The sequence below is a fragment of the Vulpes vulpes genome, chromosome 8 (genome assembly GCF_048418805.1).
Source record: "Vulpes vulpes isolate BD-2025 chromosome 8, VulVul3, whole genome shotgun sequence".
In the NCBI taxonomy this organism is placed as follows: domain Eukaryota; kingdom Metazoa; phylum Chordata; class Mammalia; order Carnivora; family Canidae; genus Vulpes; species Vulpes vulpes.
Window position 1 is genome coordinate 90,153,756 of NC_132787.1, and position 16,915 is coordinate 90,170,670.

The 16,915-nt window shown below is 41.5% G+C and overlaps 2 protein-coding genes across 13 annotated transcripts in view; one reads left to right on the plus strand and one right to left on the minus strand.

Moving 5' to 3' along the window:
* LOC112912691 (STAGA complex 65 subunit gamma) overlaps positions 1–16,915 on the plus strand; it is a 27,525-nt gene continuing 10,610 nt past the window's right edge. For 2 of the 9 annotated variants that reach the window (XM_072767902.1, XM_072767906.1), the window contains exons 1-6: positions 1–138; positions 886–986; positions 1,629–2,237; positions 8,608–8,932; positions 10,223–10,460; positions 11,918–12,183. In XM_072767902.1, the coding sequence (XP_072624003.1) occupies positions 1,825–2,237; positions 8,608–8,932; positions 10,223–10,460; positions 11,918–12,180 (1,239 nt within the window). In that variant the 5' untranslated portion in view covers positions 1–138; positions 886–986; positions 1,629–1,824 and the 3' untranslated portion in view covers positions 12,181–12,183. Of the gene's footprint in view, positions 150–266; positions 393–885; positions 987–1,628; positions 2,238–8,607; positions 8,933–10,222; positions 10,461–11,917; positions 12,559–16,915 lie in introns of those variants that run through there. The other 7 variants (XM_072767905.1, XM_072767908.1, XM_072767901.1 and 4 more) reach the window with 6 other exon arrangements.
* LOC140600062 (GPN-loop GTPase 1) overlaps positions 14,915–16,915 on the minus strand; it is a 19,540-nt gene continuing 17,539 nt past the window's right edge. For all 4 annotated transcript variants that reach the window (XM_072767928.1, XM_072767927.1, XM_072767930.1 and 1 more), the window contains one exon: positions 14,915–15,520. In XM_072767928.1, coding sequence (XP_072624029.1) covers positions 15,435–15,520 — 86 coding nt within the window. In that variant the 3' untranslated portion in view covers positions 14,915–15,434. The remainder of the gene's footprint in view (positions 15,521–16,915) is intronic.

Sequence of the window (16,915 nt, forward strand, 5' to 3'; positions counted from 1 at the left end):
GCCACGGTCTAGGCCCAGACCTCCTCGTCTCCCAGCCGCCGCGGCATCAATGACTCCAGGCCCTTGCGCCTCCTCACCCTGACTGGGAGCTGCCGAGGACCGGGGCTTTCTTTGAACTTACTCTTCGTGTTCTTTTCGGTGAAATCAAGGTTTTATTTTGTTCTGTGTGGTCCCTTCGTTGATCCATTTCTTTGTTCATTTTGTTTTTTCGGAAGCCAGTTATTGAGACTGCATAGTGTAGTGGTTAGGGGCGCAGGCTCTGGAGCCTGTCTTGATTTTCTCCCTCCGACATTTGTGACGTTGGGCAAGACGGTGGGCCTCAGCTTCCGCCTCTGAAAAATGGGGTAGATGTGGAGATTGAATTAAACAGTAAAGACAAAGCCTGGCACATGGTAAGCACTCAATAAATGCCAAATATACTGTGCGCCAGGCACTACAAAGATCATGGGGGTAGGTGGAAGGATAAACTCGACTGAGATAAGTCTTAGTTTCAATCCAGGTATAAATGCTGTGGTGAAGACATGAGAAGTGCTGTGAGAATATAAGGAAGGGAGATTTCCTGGGGAGGCGAGGAGACTGGTGACCTAAACTATACTTAAATACTATCCTTATAAACTCTACTTAAATCGAATATAAGTCTGCCAGGGATGTAGTGCGTGGAGGGGCATTTCTGGCGGAGATCACAACTTAAAGGGTCAACTGCAAATACATGACATGCTCAAGAAACTGAATAGTAATGATGCGGTTAGAACCAGGGTGGAAATTTCCTCCAGGAAGCTCCTTCTTTGTGCTTTCACTGCACCAGGTCTGTGTCTCTAGAACAGCCCTTACCATACACTTTCATATTGAAATGTTCTGTTTATATATTTCTCTCCCTCACCTCAGGTCAGGGATCTTGCAGTGGTGCTTGTCTTCTTCCATAATGCCTGGCATTTGATAAACGTTTGTTGACCTTGAAGAGACATATGGGCAACGACTCCGGAAAGGTGGGTTAAGTCAGATTGCAGATTTTGATGAATGGTAGCTCCAAGACTCCTGGCTGACTTTTTCCAGTAAGCAAAGAGAAGTTGTTAGATGTGAGTTTTAAAAAGATGAAGTCTAGCAGCACTGGAGCATAGATTAGATACAGGGAGATACTGAAGTAAGGGATACCAATTAGGAGGCAGCAGAAATCACTGAGATTCTTCTGTATATATGTCAGAGGTTGAATGCGTAAGGCCATTTAGATTACTGGTCAATAGATTTTTTTCATCGGGACCAGGGAAAAGGTTGCCTGTGTTTGACACACATAGTAAGAACCCCCTCTTCCTATCTTTAACTCTACCCCCCACCCCACCCCTTTCTCCTACTGATTCAGGGCGGATGTGTCGAGATACCCTGAGAAATACTCCAGGTCTCATTTGAGGATCTTGCCTTGCAGATTGTTCAGGATTGAGCATGATGGTAGTTCTCGTAATGAGTTAGTGGGGTAATATTGAAAACATGGACACTAGCCCTCCCAATACCATTGCAGCTTTTAGTCTACTAATGACCCAAATTCCACCTGTGGTTCAGTCCAGTAGGAATTGTCATTGTATGTGACTGTGATGAATGGCATCTAACAGTTATGTTTCTCTTAATTTCTTCAGGGAGAACGTCTTTGGTCCTACAGTGTTGCTGACATTGACATTTTCTGAGTGGTCTTGAACAGCCTACTTTCTATGTAAATAACTGGCTAGACTTCACTTTTTTTTACTATAGAAGCCTCTAACGTAGAGATTTAAAAACACTGCTTTTAGGTCACTACTACATTTATCTACAAGGTTCTTCCTTTCTTATTCCAAAATGTTGAGATACTGGGGAGAGATACCCATCTCATCAAGCCAGACCAACAGAAGTTCTTTTGATTTGCTCCCACGGGAGTTCCGTCTAGTGGAAGTCCATGACCCACCACTGCACCAGCCCTCAGCCAACAAGCCCAAGCCCCCTACAATGTTGGACATCCCCTCAGAGCCATGCAGCCTCACCATCCATACTATTCAGCTGATCCAGCACAACCGACGTCTGCGCAATCTCATAGCCACAGCTCAGGCCCAGAGTCAGCAACAGACAGAAGGTGTAAAGACCGAAGAGAGTGAACCTCTTCCCTCTTGCCCTGGGTCACCTCCTCTTCCTGATGACCTCCTGCCTATGGATTGTAAGAATCCCAATGCACCATTCCAGATCCGGCACAGTGACCCAGAGAGTGACTTTTATCGGTAAGACAAGGCTTTGCTATTTCTTTTTTCCAAAAAGTCTTCACAACAGCACTGTTAAGCATGCAGTCCTAATTCCATGAGGAAACTGAGTATAAGAGTAATCGACATGGCCAAAGTTGCTCAGGTAATTGGAAGGAAGTCTAAGACTTGAATCCTGATCTTCCATATCCGGAGTCTGTATCTTTTACTTTTGAGGTAACAAATATTTACTGAGTGCCTATTACATGCCAAACATTTTACTAGGAGCAAGATACTGCACTAGTATATTAAAGAAGCCATGGCCTCAGTCCTCAGAGTTTAGTCTTTCTGTTTGATTTAAAATGCATATTATGGGTTTAGGTTAGTATCCTCAAGTTGAGATTCATGGATTTACTCTCATATTATTAGGAATCCATAAGTTCTATACAAGAATTTTTAAGTTGTGTACAGTTGACCCTTGAACCACATGAGTTTAAGTTGTGTGGGTCCACTTACATGTGGATGTTTTTACAGTACAGTACTAGAAATGGATTTTCCTTACGATTTTCTTTTTTCTAGCTGACTTATTGTAAGAATACAGTATATAATACATATAAACATACAGAAGAAGTGTTAATCAACTTTATATATCATCACTAAGGCTTCCAGTCAATAGTAGGCTAGTATAAATCATTGGGGTGCCAGGCTGTTTCAGACAGAAGAGCACGTGAAATCTTAATCTCGGGGTCATGAGTTCAAGCTCCATATCGAGTATAGAGATAACTAAAAAAATAAGGTAAAATACGCTTTTAAAAAAAGTTGGCTGTTAATCATTAAGTTTGGGGAGTCAGAGCTGTTTGTGGATTTTCAGCTGCACAGGGAGTTGGTGCCCCTAACCCCTATGTTGTTCAAGGGTCCAGCTATATTTTCATTGTGATAACATCACTTTAGAAGTCATATAAAAATGTTCTTGATCCTTGCTACTCAAAATCTGGTCTCAGACTAGGAGCATCAACATCACCTGGGAACCTATTACGAATTCAGAGTCTCAGGCCCTACCCAGCCTGCTGAATCAGAATCTTCATTTTAGGGACGTCTGGGTGGCTCAGTGGTTGAGCATCTGCTTTTGCTCAGGTAATGATCCCGGGGTCCTGGGATCGAGTCCCACATTGGGCTCCCCAGAGGGAGCCTGCTTCTCCCTCTGCTTGTGTCTCCGCCTCTCTGTCTCTCATGAATAAATAAATAAAATCTTAAAAAAAAAAATTCTTCATTTTAACAAGATCTCCAGAAGATTCATACGTGTATTTAAGTTTGAGAAGCCCTGCTCCATATCCTCTAAACGACTGCCTTATGATATAATGCTACTACTGCATTTCAGTGTGTAAGTTTGCATCTGGTGCCAAAAAATTATTTTTCATTTTGAAATTTGTCAGACCAAAGAAAAATTTAAATAATAGTACAAGAAATGGCTAAATACTCTTTACCAGGATTCACCAGTTGTTAACATTTTGCCACATCTATTTTCTCTCACATGTGTATAAGCATGTATACCCACACATACACACATAAATAAATGCATAACAATGGTAAATACATACACGTACAGTCTTTGCCAAATATTTTAAAGTTGCACATATCTCAGTATTTCACCCCTTAACTCTTAAGTATTCTTCCACCCTAAATTGTTCACTTTAACCTAAGAATAAAGAAAATTTCCTACATAACCCCAATACCAATATCACACCAAAATAATTGAACACTAATTAAATAATATCAATTTTTAACTCCGTATTCAGATTTCTCCAAATATCCTTTATAAATAAATCCTAAATTTATAAATAAATTTAGGTTCTAATCCAGAACCTAAAAATGAATTTCATTTAGCTGTTTAGTGTCTTGTTTTTGTTTTTGTTGGAGAAAGCGTGTGAGCAGGAGAAGGTAGAGGAAGTGGGAGAGAGAATCCCAGAACAGACTCCCTGCTGAGTGCAGAGCCTGACTCGGACCTCCTTCCTGAGATCCTGAGATGATGACCTGAGCTGAAACCACGAGTGAAACACTCAACCAACTGAGCCACCCAGGCACCCCTATTTAATGAATTTTAAACCAGAAGAGCTTCCTGGGCGGCCCTTCCTGGGTGGCTCAGCGGTTTAGCACCGCCTTCAGCCCAGAGCGTGATCCTGGAGACCCTGGATCGAGTCCAATCCGGTGTCAGGCTCCCTGCATGAATGGGGCCTGCTTCTCCCTCTGCCTGTGTCTCTGCCTCTCTCTCTCTGTGTCTCTCATTAATAAACAAAAATCTTAAAAAAAAAAAAAAAGAATAGTGTTTTTATCCTTTTTTAAAACACAGGATACTAATCTTTAAGAGTTCAGGTCATTTAGATGTAGAATGTCCCACTCACTGGATTTGCTGATTATTTGCTCAAGATTAGATTGAAGGTTAAATATATTTGGAAAAAATACATGTAAGTAATATTGTATACCACTTAATTTCATCTGTTATTGATAATAGTTACTACTATTTTAATTGCCCCAAAGTAGTGAGAAAAGAACAGAAATGGACTTATTACTATGTAAGGGTTGCAGTTCCAGTTGACCAAATGATGTCCTGGTGCACACTGTATAATTGAAGGTTCTGAAGTCCTTGGAATAGTTAGAATGGTCGGGGTAACTATCATTACATGCATCTCACATGTTCATATAGATACAGCTTCAAAAAACTTGCTCTGTAGTGATCAGTACCATATTTACATTTTGAAGGCAATTTAGTTTTAAGAATATTGCCATCATATTAAATTGATGCTGTTTTTTAGAATTTTGTAGTTTTGCATCAAACTTTCTAATTTTTTTCAAGTTTTTACTTAAATTCCAGTTAACATACAGTGTAATGTTAGTTTTAGGTGTAGGATTTAGTGAATCATCACTAAACATTCAATACCCACTGCTCATCACAAGTGTCCTCCTTAATACCCGTCGTCTGTTTAACTCATCCCTTCGCCTGCTTCCCCTTCAGCAACAGTTTCTTCTCTATAGTTAAGAGTCTGTTTTATGCTTTGCCTCTTTCCTTTTTTTCCCCTATGTTCATCTGTTAGGTTTCTTAAATTCCACATATGAGTGAAATACGGTATTGGTCTTTCTCTGTCTTATTTCACTTAGCAAAATACTCTCTAGTTCAATCCATGCCATTGCAAAGGCAAGATTTCATTCATTTTTATGTCTAATATTCCACTGTGTGTATATACGTACATATATAAATATATATCACATCTTCTTTATCCATTTGTCAGTCATTGGACATTTGGCTCTCTCAGTAATTTGGCTATTATTGATAATGTTGCTGTAAACATGGAGATGCATGTATCCCTTCGAATCAACATTTTTGCATTCTTTGGGTAAATACCTAGTAGCACAATTGTAAGGCAATTCTCTTTCTAGCTTTCTGAGGAATCTCCATACTGTTTCCAGAGTGGCTGCGCCAGTTTATATTCCCACCAACAGTGTAAGAGGGTTCCCCTTTCTTCACATGTCTCCACCATGTTTCCTGTGTTGTTAATTTTTGCCACTCTGGCAGGTGTGATCTGTATCTCATTGTAGTTTTGATTTGTATTTCCCCGATGATGAGTGATGTTGAGCATCTTTTCACGTGTTTGTTAGCTATCTGTATGTCTTCTTTGGAAAAATGTCTATTCATGTCTCCTGTCCATTTTTTAACTGAATTATTTGGTTTTTTGGGTGTTGAGTTTTAGAAGTCCTTTATAGATTTTGGATGGATACTAACCCTTTATCGGAAATATCATTTGCAAATATCGTCTCCCATTCCAAAGACTGCCTTTTAGTTTGGTTGTTTCCTCCACAGTGAAGAAGCTTTTTAACTTGATGAAGTCCCAATGGTTTATTTTTTATTTTGTTTCCCTTGCCTCAGGGGATATATCTAATAAGAAGTTGCTATGGCCACTGTCGAAGAAGTTGCTGCCTGTGTTCTTCTCTGGGATTTTGATGGTTTCCTGTCTCACATTTAGGTCTTTCATCCATGTTGAATTTATTTCTGTGTATGGTGTAAGAGTGTGGTCTAGTTTCCTTCTTTTGCATATTGTTGTCCAGTTTTCCCAACACCAGTTGTTGAAGAGACTGTCTCTTTTCCAATGGATATTCTTTCCTGCTTTGTCCAAGTTTAGCTGATCATAGTTGTGGGTCCGTTTTGGGTTTTCTAATCTATTGATCTATGCATCCATTTTTTGTGCCAGCACAATACTGTCTTGCTCACTACAGCTTTGTAATATAACTCAAAGTCTGGAATTGTGATTCCTCCAGCTTTGCTTTTCTTTTTTAAGCTTGCTTTGGCTATCTGAAGTCTTTTGTATTTCCATACAAATTTTAGGATTGTTTGCTCTTTTTCTTTTCTTTCAAGATTTTATTTATTTACTTGACAGAGAATGAGAGAGAGAGCATGACCAAGGGGAGCTTGGAGCAGAGGGGGAGGGACAAGCAGGCTCCCAGCTGAGCAGAGCCTGATGTCGGAACTTGATCCCAGGACCCCAGGATCATGACCTGAGCTGAAGGCAGATGTTTAACCCACTGGGCCACCCAGGCACCCCTGCTCTAGCTCTGTGAAAAAATGCATGTGGTATTTTGATGGGGGTTGCATTAACTGCTTAGATTGCTTTGGGTAGTATAGTTATTTCAACCATGTTTGTCCTTCCAATCTCAAACTTCTAATTTTAATTAAGAAGAGCTGTTAACATCAGAAGTTTATACTAGTTTGTTTTATACATATTTAAGAAACGTTTAGCAAAAATAATTTGCGTCAGCTATGGGGTGCTGAAAGAATTATCTTCCTTTGAAGTAAGTCCATGTGTTCCTCAAATAAAGCAATAGTGGTTTAGCTGTTTATTAGGCATTTCTGAGGCCTTTTGCTTTTGGCCCTTTTAGCTTTTGGAGTCTGGCCATAGGAAATGATGGTGGAAATAGTAAATGAACAGTTATTTGGGGGTCACCTGGGTGGCTCAGTCAGTTAAGTGTCTGACTCTTGGTTTCAGCTCAGATCATCATCTCAGGGTTTTGAGATGAGCCCCATGTTGGGCTCCCTACTCAGTGCAGAGCCTGCTTAAGGTTCTTTCTCCCTCCCCCTCTGCACCCCCCAACCCCCCACTTGCTCGCACACACTCTCAAATAAATAGTCTTTGAAAAGTTATTTGGCAGTTGGTTTTCTTGCTTTCCAACTATTATGTGGACTGCAGTAATTGCTTCTGAGCAGATAATAGTAAAGTGGGTACACAGCTCCTCTAGCCCTCTTGTACAGCACATAGTGACACATGCCAAGTATGGACCAGGGAAAAGAAATTTTTTTTAAAGGTTTTATTTATTTATTCATGAGGGACATGCACACAGAGAGAGAGAGAGAGACAGAGAGAGGCAGAGACACAGGCAGAGGGAGAAGCAGGCTCCATGCAGGGAGCCCGACGTGGGACTCGATCCCGGGTCCCCAGGATCAGGCGCTGAGCTGAAGGCAGGCACTAAACTGCTGAGCCACCTGGGCTGCCCAAGAAATTTTCTATACCTGATTTTATCCATTTACTTATTTGTCAGAGGGAGGCAGAAGATAGGAATTTTCAGGAGACAGGTAAATGATGAGAAATTTGTTAAAAGTTATTTTTAGGAGGTCAGAGACCTTTTTGAAGTTATTTCTTAGATTAAGATTTATACAGCAGTGATTAGGCGTAAAATGGTGTATTATGAAGAACATGGGATCTGAAATCAGAAGCTCCACCTTCTGATAATATCGAAACAACTTCCGGCAGGTCTGCACCTCTGAACCTCAACCTCTGAAACCTGCAGCCAAATGGGAATCAAAATATGGATCTACTACCCACTTTGCACAGGATAGGATAAAAATGCTTTGTAAACTGTATACATTTTAAATTGCGTTTATGAAATTGAGTTGCTTGTCCAGTTTTACAAATGGTCTGTTGTAGTTGTATAAGAATCTCCTAATTGGGACTGAATTTCTGAAACTCCGTGTATCATCCAGCGTATGAGGAAGCTAGCTATGTGGTGAAATAATTAGAGCACTCTTGAACAGTGCCTGACCTATAAACTTTTTTACATCCTGAAAGTAGTCAAAACTGAGCAGTTGATAAAAGGAAACTTCATATTCACCTGATACTGTTATATTGTTTATTGTAGACATGTATTGTCTGTTAAGACTTTTATGTAATTGGAGGAGCTCAGAGATATGATCGTGGTTTGTTGAGACATGCCCTGTGTAGCAGCAAGATAAGCCGGGCTCTGTAACTGCATAGAATTCCCCTAGAAAGCTGGGCCAGTGGTTTGACTAAAATTGTAAAACTCCTAGGGAGACAGGATGGGTCAGCCCTTTGCAAGAGCACTAATAACACTGCCATGTCTCCCCTTTCAGCGGGAAAGGGGAACCGGTGACTGAACTCAGCTGGCACTCCTGCCGGCAGCTTCTCTACCAGGCAGTGGCCACAATCCTGGCCCATGCAGGCTTTGAGTGTGCTAATGAAAGTGTCCTGGAGACCCTTACTGATGTGGCACATGAATATTGCCTTAAATTCACCAAGTTGCTGCGCTTCGCTGTGGATCGGGAAGCCCGGCTGGGGCAGACTCCTTTCCCTGACGTTATGGAGCAAGTATTCCATGAAGTGGGCATTGGCAGTGTGCTCTCCCTCCAGAAGTTCTGGCAGCACCGAATCAAGGACTATCACAGTTACATGCTACAGGTGAGGTCACCCTGTGAGAACTGGGGGTAATCTAGGGGTGTTCAGCAGGATCCCATACTTGCCCTAGGGAACAGAGCACAGGGGCTTGGAATAGAGTGGACTTGACCTGCTCTCCTCATGGCCCTAGCTGTGTTTTCTTGACTTCATCACTGACCTGGCCAGACCCTGGGGCCTCCTTTAGTCAATGAGCGGCCACATTTTTTGATAACACTTCTGCTGGAAAAACATTATAGACAGGAATATGGAGTCTGAGAGAATGTGGTTAGCATGCTTTATTCAGTAAATATTTATGGAGTGCCTTTTGTGAGTCAGGCACTATGGGAGACAGCAGTAGTTAATAAGGTAAGTCCCCCCCCCAAAAAAAATAAATAAAAATAAATAAATAAATAAAAATAAGGTAAGTCCCTTGAGCGTGCATTCTTCAGAGAGAAACAAAAACAAGTAAATAAATAGTGATCAATTTCAGGTGGCATTAAGTGCTATAAAAAGCAAAACCAAACAGAATGAAGTGATACTGCCCAAGGGCAGAAGAAGGGATAGAGATACCATTTTTGGTTGCAGACAGAACTACCTAATCTCTTCAAACCCTGTGGCCTTAAGCAAGTCACTTGTTCATTGTTTTGGTTTCCCCAAATCTAAAATACGATTAGGGGTTTTTAACACCTGACAGTCTTTGCTAAGTGATCCAGATTTCCTATACCCTTCATTATCCACCTAGGGGACAGATCTCAAGTATTAGTTTTTACAGCCAAAAATGTGATCTTTGTCCCCACTCTGATTTGTCTTTAACAAAGTCTCTTTTACCTTTATGTAACTTTTAATTAACGAGAAACTCCGCTAAACAACTTTTCTTCATTGTGTCTCTCTCATTTACAAATGCAAACTCAGCACCTTCAACAAGTTCCTTCCATGTGTCTGCTGTGCTCAAAAAAAAGTAAAAAACAAAACAAAACAAAAAATCAGGGGATCCCTGGGTGGCTCAGTGGTTTATCACCTGCCTTCGGCCCGGGACGTGATCCTGGAGTCCCGGGATGGAGTCCTGCGTCGGGCTCCCTGCATGGCGCCTGCTTCTCCCTCTGCCTGTGTCTCTGCCTCTCTGTGCGTGTGTCTTTCATGAATAAGTAAATAAAAATCTCTTTGAAAACAATGAAACAAAAGCCAGTTCTTTCCTTTGGCAGTGGTTGCTTTATTCATATTCATATTATGTTGGTTTTACGTGCGATGCCACAAGCTAACCATCCACTTTGCTTTTAACATTTCTTTGGAAGATTGACTCTTGCTTGCCAACAGATTAGTAAGCAACTATCTGAGGAGTATGAAAGGATTGTCAACCCTGAGAAGGCCACAGAGGACACTAAACCTGTAAAGATCAAGGAAGAACCTGTGAGCGACATCACATTCCCTGTCAGTGAGGAACTGGAGGCTGACCTTGCTTCTGGAGACCAGTCACTGCCCATGGGAGTCCTCGGGGCTCAGAGTGAGCGCTTCCCATCTAACCTGGAAGTTGAGGCTTCACCACAGGCTTCAAGTAAGAAAACAATTGACTCTGATTCTGGGATATCTGCCAATCTCAGCACTTCTGGCATTTTGGAATCAAACTGTGGAGAGGAGAGGAACAAGTGGGAGTGGGCAAGAAAATGGAAAGCCTAAAAACAATTACAGCCTCACTGATCTAGATATGTCAACATTCTTCTTTGTAATTAGTGAAGGGAGGACTAGCACAACTTTACAGGCATTCTTTAAAATAATTCCGAGTTAGGGTGCAGATGCAGTAGGTGTTCTATTGTTGAGTACTGGAGCTAATTTAGCTGACCCAACTGGGTGGGCAGATGTCCCCTTCATCCCGTACTTAGTGTGCTGTATTTGCCTTTCCTGATGCTTGTACTCAGTAAGACAACTTCCACCCAGATGAAGGAAGGCTAATTGCTCAGCTGTTTGAATAGTTGGGCTTCCTTGCTAGAGTACCCCCAAAAGATTCGACCAGAAAGGGACTGAAATAGGGCTATCCAATCAGACGCAGCTGGCCTTTTCCAGACAGACTCTGTGATCACCCTAGGAACCAGGATACTTGATCCTTCTGTCAGATTGCAAATTAGTTTCGATCCTCAGTTCTACTCAAATATAAATTGTCACTTCATCAATGCACAAATGATACAAGTAACAAATCCTAAACAGAATCAGGCCACATTATTTTTTAAAACATTTTAAGCTTTTATTTGAGAGGGCGAACACATGCACACAAGTGGGAGGAGGGGCAGAGGGAGAAGTTGACTCCCCACTGAGCCGGGAGCCCGATGCTGAGTTTGATCCCAGGACCCTGAGATCATAACCTAGCAAAGTCAGACACTTAACCAAGAGCCACCCAGGCGCCCAAGGCCACATTTTTTAGTGTTGGCCAGAGAGCCTTTCACCATGAAAGAGGTAATAACCACAGAACAGCTTTGCTAGAACAGAGACAGGAGGACCAAAGAGAAATTGTTACAGATTTAGGAGCCATGACACTCTTCAGCAGTCTAAGAACTGCTGCCAGCATTTTGTAGTAATCGTTAACTTCATACTGTGAGAGAGGACCAGGGACCCAAACAAAAGGCAGGAAAACAGGACAGCCTTATAGAAGGAAGGAAGGAAGGAAAGAAGCAACTTAACACCTGATTAAGAGCCTGTGGTTGTGCCTGCCTTTGGGCCATGAGACAGGGAATCTGTCCACCTACATAGTTTTACTTCCTTGATTTAAGGGAAATGGCTGGTGGGTGAGGTGGGGTTAAAGTAGGAGAGGAAGTGGAAAGGAAAGTACTCAGAATACTTAAAAAAAAACACACAAAAAACTCAGTAGTTTTAGGAACAGAGGATGACCACCATAATCTCCAGTCAAGTAGAGTCAGACTGAAGACTGAGCTCAAAGGCTAGGAATCTGCCCTGATGAAATATTTGTCTGCTGTGTTCCAGCCTTGGCTTACCACTGGTTGTATTTTCTTCCATTGCCAGGCACAGAGGTAAATGCTTCCCCTCTTTGGAATCTGGCCCATGTGAAAATGGAGCCCCAAGAGAGTGAAGAAGGCAATGTGTCTGGGCATGGCGTGCTGGGCAGTGATGTCTTCGAGGAGCCCATGTCCGGGATGAGTGAAGCTGGGATCCCTCAGAGTCCTGATGACTCAGACAGCAGCTACGGTTCCCACTCCACTGACAGCCTCATGGGGTCCTCCCCTGTTTTCAACCAGCGCTGCAAGAAGAGGATGAGGAAAATATAACAGGTAAAGGGGAGACTTTCTCTCCAAGCTTCATGGATTACATTTGTTTCCATAAAAGGTGACGTGACTCTTACTCTTAAACACAGTGAACTTTCCCGATTTCATTGGAGCTGAATTTAACCAATTAGGTTTGCGTTTTACTTTTACAGCTACTTTTTGTAGTTTTCTACAACCGAGCCACCTTTCACAGACACTTCACAATACCGGGGATGGTAACCGGGAGACCAGAGCACTGTCCCTGACTGTTGTCTTTGCACAACTGAGAAGAATCCTACTGCTTGGCTCTATATTGCAGGGATGTTGTACAGATTGAGATTCTTATCAAACCTCAAAGCTATGCTTGAAGAGATTCACAAGTAAATATATGCTGATGTTAAATATCAGTGTTTTCACTGAACTTGCTTCATTGGGGCCAAATCATTGGGAACCTGGTACTAAAACCTAACAGGAAATAGCTAATCCCCCTTTATCGATCAGTAGTCTTTCTGAAACACTTTTTGCTGCGCATGAGGTCTCACAAAACCAGGGGTCTGTGGTGTTTCTTCACACAGCCCTCATCTCGTCTTCTTTTTTGTTCAACTAAGCTTTACCCCTCAAACTCACGACCCCAGGTTCAAGAGTCACATGCTTTCCTAAGCCAGCCAGGTGCCCCTCTTCTTCCTTTGTTAGACTTCACTCCATCTACCCTTATTCTGTCATTTTCTTATTTCCATTCAGATTTTTAAAAGTATTTTACCGTGTATGTTTCCTTCATTTTCTGCATTGGGAACGAAGCAAACAGGACCTGTGCAAGGACAGACTGGTGCTAGTTACATTTGTTGCATCTGCTTGGCCGTCAGAGGACAGTCGTCCATCCCTTTACCAGAATTCAGCATCTGCACTGTGCTCCTGCTGGCTAGGCAGCTAAAAGGCTAGCGGTACACATCTTTCTCCTTTACATCATGTCTTCAGCCTTACATTGTTACCCATCACAGGATCAGCCCTGCTTGGCATCTGAGGGTCTCAGTCATTTATTTATTAAGTGAATGATTAGCACTGGAATTGTTAGCGGTAATTAACAAATGTGTGCTTTATGCCTTGATAGCGGGTACCAGCATTTAAGTACTGCTCAAGTTTGCTTTCTGGGTGCAGAATACCAGTCTTTTGAAATCTGCACACTCTTTTAAATGACCAAAATCAAGGCACAGCTTTAATTAGTATATTCCTGAATGCCTTAAATGTCCGAGGCACTGAGAACAAAGATGAATGCAGGGTAACCTAGGTAGCTTTCAGGCTGTTAAGCATCTCACTTTGACTCAGGTCATGATCTTGGGGTCCTAAGATCAAGCCCCGAGTCTGTTTTTCTCTGCCCCTCTCCCCACTCAAGCGTGCACATTCTCTAATAAAAACTTAAAAAAAAAAAAAAAGATGAATGCAGTTGCAATGAGATTACAATGTAAACTCTCAGATAATTTATAAATTTGCTAATTGCAGTCCTGAACACAATTCTCTAAACTCCCATTCCACACCTAGCTTCATCTTTCCCTATTTATGAAAGCAGACATCAGGCAGTTTCCATAAAGTAGTCATCTAGCATTTAATTCATTCAGTTGGCAAACACTTATTGAACACCAATTATGTATTGGTTCCTGTACAAGGTATACAAAGATAAGGAAGTTTTTCTCTCTGTCCTTATAGAGTAGAGCTTAAGGAATAGGCCTTTTTTTTTTTTTTTTTTTTTTTAAGTAAGCTCCACACCCAGTATGGGGCTTGAACTTATGACCCTGAGACCAAGACCTGTGTTGAAATTGAGTCAGATGCTTAACCAACAGAGCGACTCAGGCACCTCCAGACGAATTACTTTTTAAAGAAGTATTCAGAGGCACTAAAAGGGGAAGACCAAGTATGTTCAGAGTCTTGCTTTGCAGATGGTTTCCTTTTAAACGGTTCAAAGTTTTAGCCTAGTGGTTTCTAGATATAGAATATTGAAATTAATATCTCTAAGTATAGATACCTATATAGATCTATATAGGCTTATAATCGACAGGTATAGAACACTGAAATTAATACTTAATGGCAAAATAAAATACTTTTTGGAATATTTACAGTGGAGAATAGGCACCAGATGGTTAAGGTTAGGTACTCTGATATAGCAGGTCGTTTTGAGATACTGGAGATTCTCAAGGCCTGGAACTGTCACAGGCTATGGTAGTTAGGACAGTGGTTCTCAAACTTCATGTACATGGGAATCCTCTGAAGGACTTATTAAAACAGATTTCTAGGTCCCACACCCATAGTTTCATTCAGATCTTGAGTGTTGTGTCTCTAACAATTCCCCAGGTCATGCCGATGCTTCTGATCCAATGACCACACTTGAGAACCACTGAATTGGAGTACAGGTTAGGCAGGGATAAACTTTCCTGAGAGAAACGCAGTTTTACTGTGTGTACTGTGAAGAATGTGGAGGCAGGGCAAACCCTACCAAGGTTATTATTTATATATGGAATATGCACCTGACCGAAATCCATGGCCTTTGAGTAAATTACAAAAGATACTTTGCCTTGAGGTTAATGTATAATACAGTGCCTGGCTCTGTATCCAGGTACTTGGTATGTTTACAAGAGAGACTTTAGTAAACATCCCCTCTTTCCTGAGACAGGTTTGGACACGTGGCTTTAAACCTCTGTGTTGAATAGAAGCGAACCTACTTGCAATTACGTAATTTTCTTATTGAAATTATGACAGGCAGACAAAGTTAAAATTTAAAACTCTTTATCCAAGTCACCATCCAAAGCAGGATTCTTATTCATTAATCCTATGTTTTGCTCACCTTCTTCAACGAACCTGTTATTCTACAATGAGGTACCCGTGTGAGGCACCTTTTGTACCCAACATTGATTGGTTGCCAAGCAGACTGCTGCCACCCTGGGGAAGCTCATGATTCCTCTTGCCCTTTCTGCTAAAAGGAGGGGAATTCATGGTACAGGGTCAAGGGCAAGGCGGGAGAGTAGAGTACAGATCCAGCTTAATAGAGATTTGAGGTGAACAGTAAGTTGTCTCTGTTCCATCCATCAGCAGCAAAAGTACTTAAGTTGAAATGATAAAACTTCACGTGAAGCCTGTTAGGTCCAATGGTCTTGTATCCCTGGCTGCATCTGAGTCAAATTTCCCTATAAGAGAAACACTGCTACTCTGAACAAAACTGTCCTTATAGTAGCCCCCATCAGAGGTTAGGATAGTTCCTTCAGGGTTCCAAAATTTCAGACTTCTAGAAACTACTTGTTGTTTCTCTTCCAGTACTGTGCCATTGATTCTTGCATAAAATTCTGGAATGCTGGCTCTTCACGGCTTTCCTCTGTAACTGCAAGGAAAAAAGGTCAATTCTTAACTTTCCCATTAGAAAGGTATCAGATAATGGTAGATTAGAGCTGCTGTCACTAATCCATCAGAAACAGTACTCTGCTTCTAATAAACTAAGTGTTTACTTCTCCCAAAGAAGAAATATCTTCTACAAGCATGCTCTATTTATCATGTTGCCCAAAATGTACAATTTCTTTCATCTGTAAGTGGGGAGAATACCTCCCTCATAAAGTAACTAAAATGAGGTCCCGCTCCTAGGTATTTTTAACCAAGAGAAATATATACAGCAGCTTTATTCATAACGGCGAAAATCTGGAAACAACCCTAATGGCAATCAGCTGATGAATGGATAGACCATTCATGGTAAAAGCCATATCATGGCATATTATTATTCATCGGTAAAAAGAACATACTTCTGACAAGGATGGACTGCAAGAGCATTACACTGACTGAGAAAAGTCAAACGTGAAAAGCTAAAACACTGCGATTCCAATTATCCAACATTCTAGAAAAAAGCAAAATTACAGGAATAGGAATCTGATTAGTGATTGCCAAAAACTAAGTGTGCAGAAAGGGGACTGAATAAAAACAAGCATGAGGAACTTTTGGGGGTGGTGGAAGTATTCCGTATCTTGACCTATGATGGCTATTACTAATGCACATATATTTGTTAAAATTCAGCAAACTAAAAACCCTTAAAAAGGGTGGGCTTTACTGTTTGTAAATTATACCTCAATAAGTCTGAGTCAATGAGCCATTTTAGATGTTAGCATCCAGCATACTGGACGGCAAAGAGAGGTTTGCTCTTAGTCGTAGCTAGAACCGAAAAATGTTGTTTCAAGAAACGGATTCTGATCACAGTTCATAAACTATGCCAGGTGGAACCCTGCTGAGGCCACCTTATGCATTCTTGCCCTTCACGCCCTAAGTATTCTTTTTTTTTTTTTTTTTTTAAGATTTTATTTATTTATTCATGAAAGACACACGGGGGGAGAGAGAGAGAGAGAGAGGCAGAGACACAGGCAGAGGGAGAAGCAGGCTCCATGCAGGGAGCCGATGCAGGACTCGATCCCGGGTCTCCAGGATCACACCCTGGACTGAAGGCGACGCTAAACCGCTGAGTCACCCAGGCTGCCCCTCACCCCCTATGTATTCTTAAAAGAGTATTTACAGAAAACAAAAATTCTAGATTTCTCAAATGGATTTCAAGCTAAAGATGAGAAGACACAAGACTAATTAAAAGCCTGTAATGAGCTCAATGTTGACCGTTCAGTAGAGGCCAGGAACTCTCAATACATGAACTCTTTCCTGCTGCTATATCCAGTGCCATCTCTCCTCTCCCCTATCACTGGCTGCATGTGTAAGGTTTCTCTGAATAAGAAGCTCCCGAGCAAAC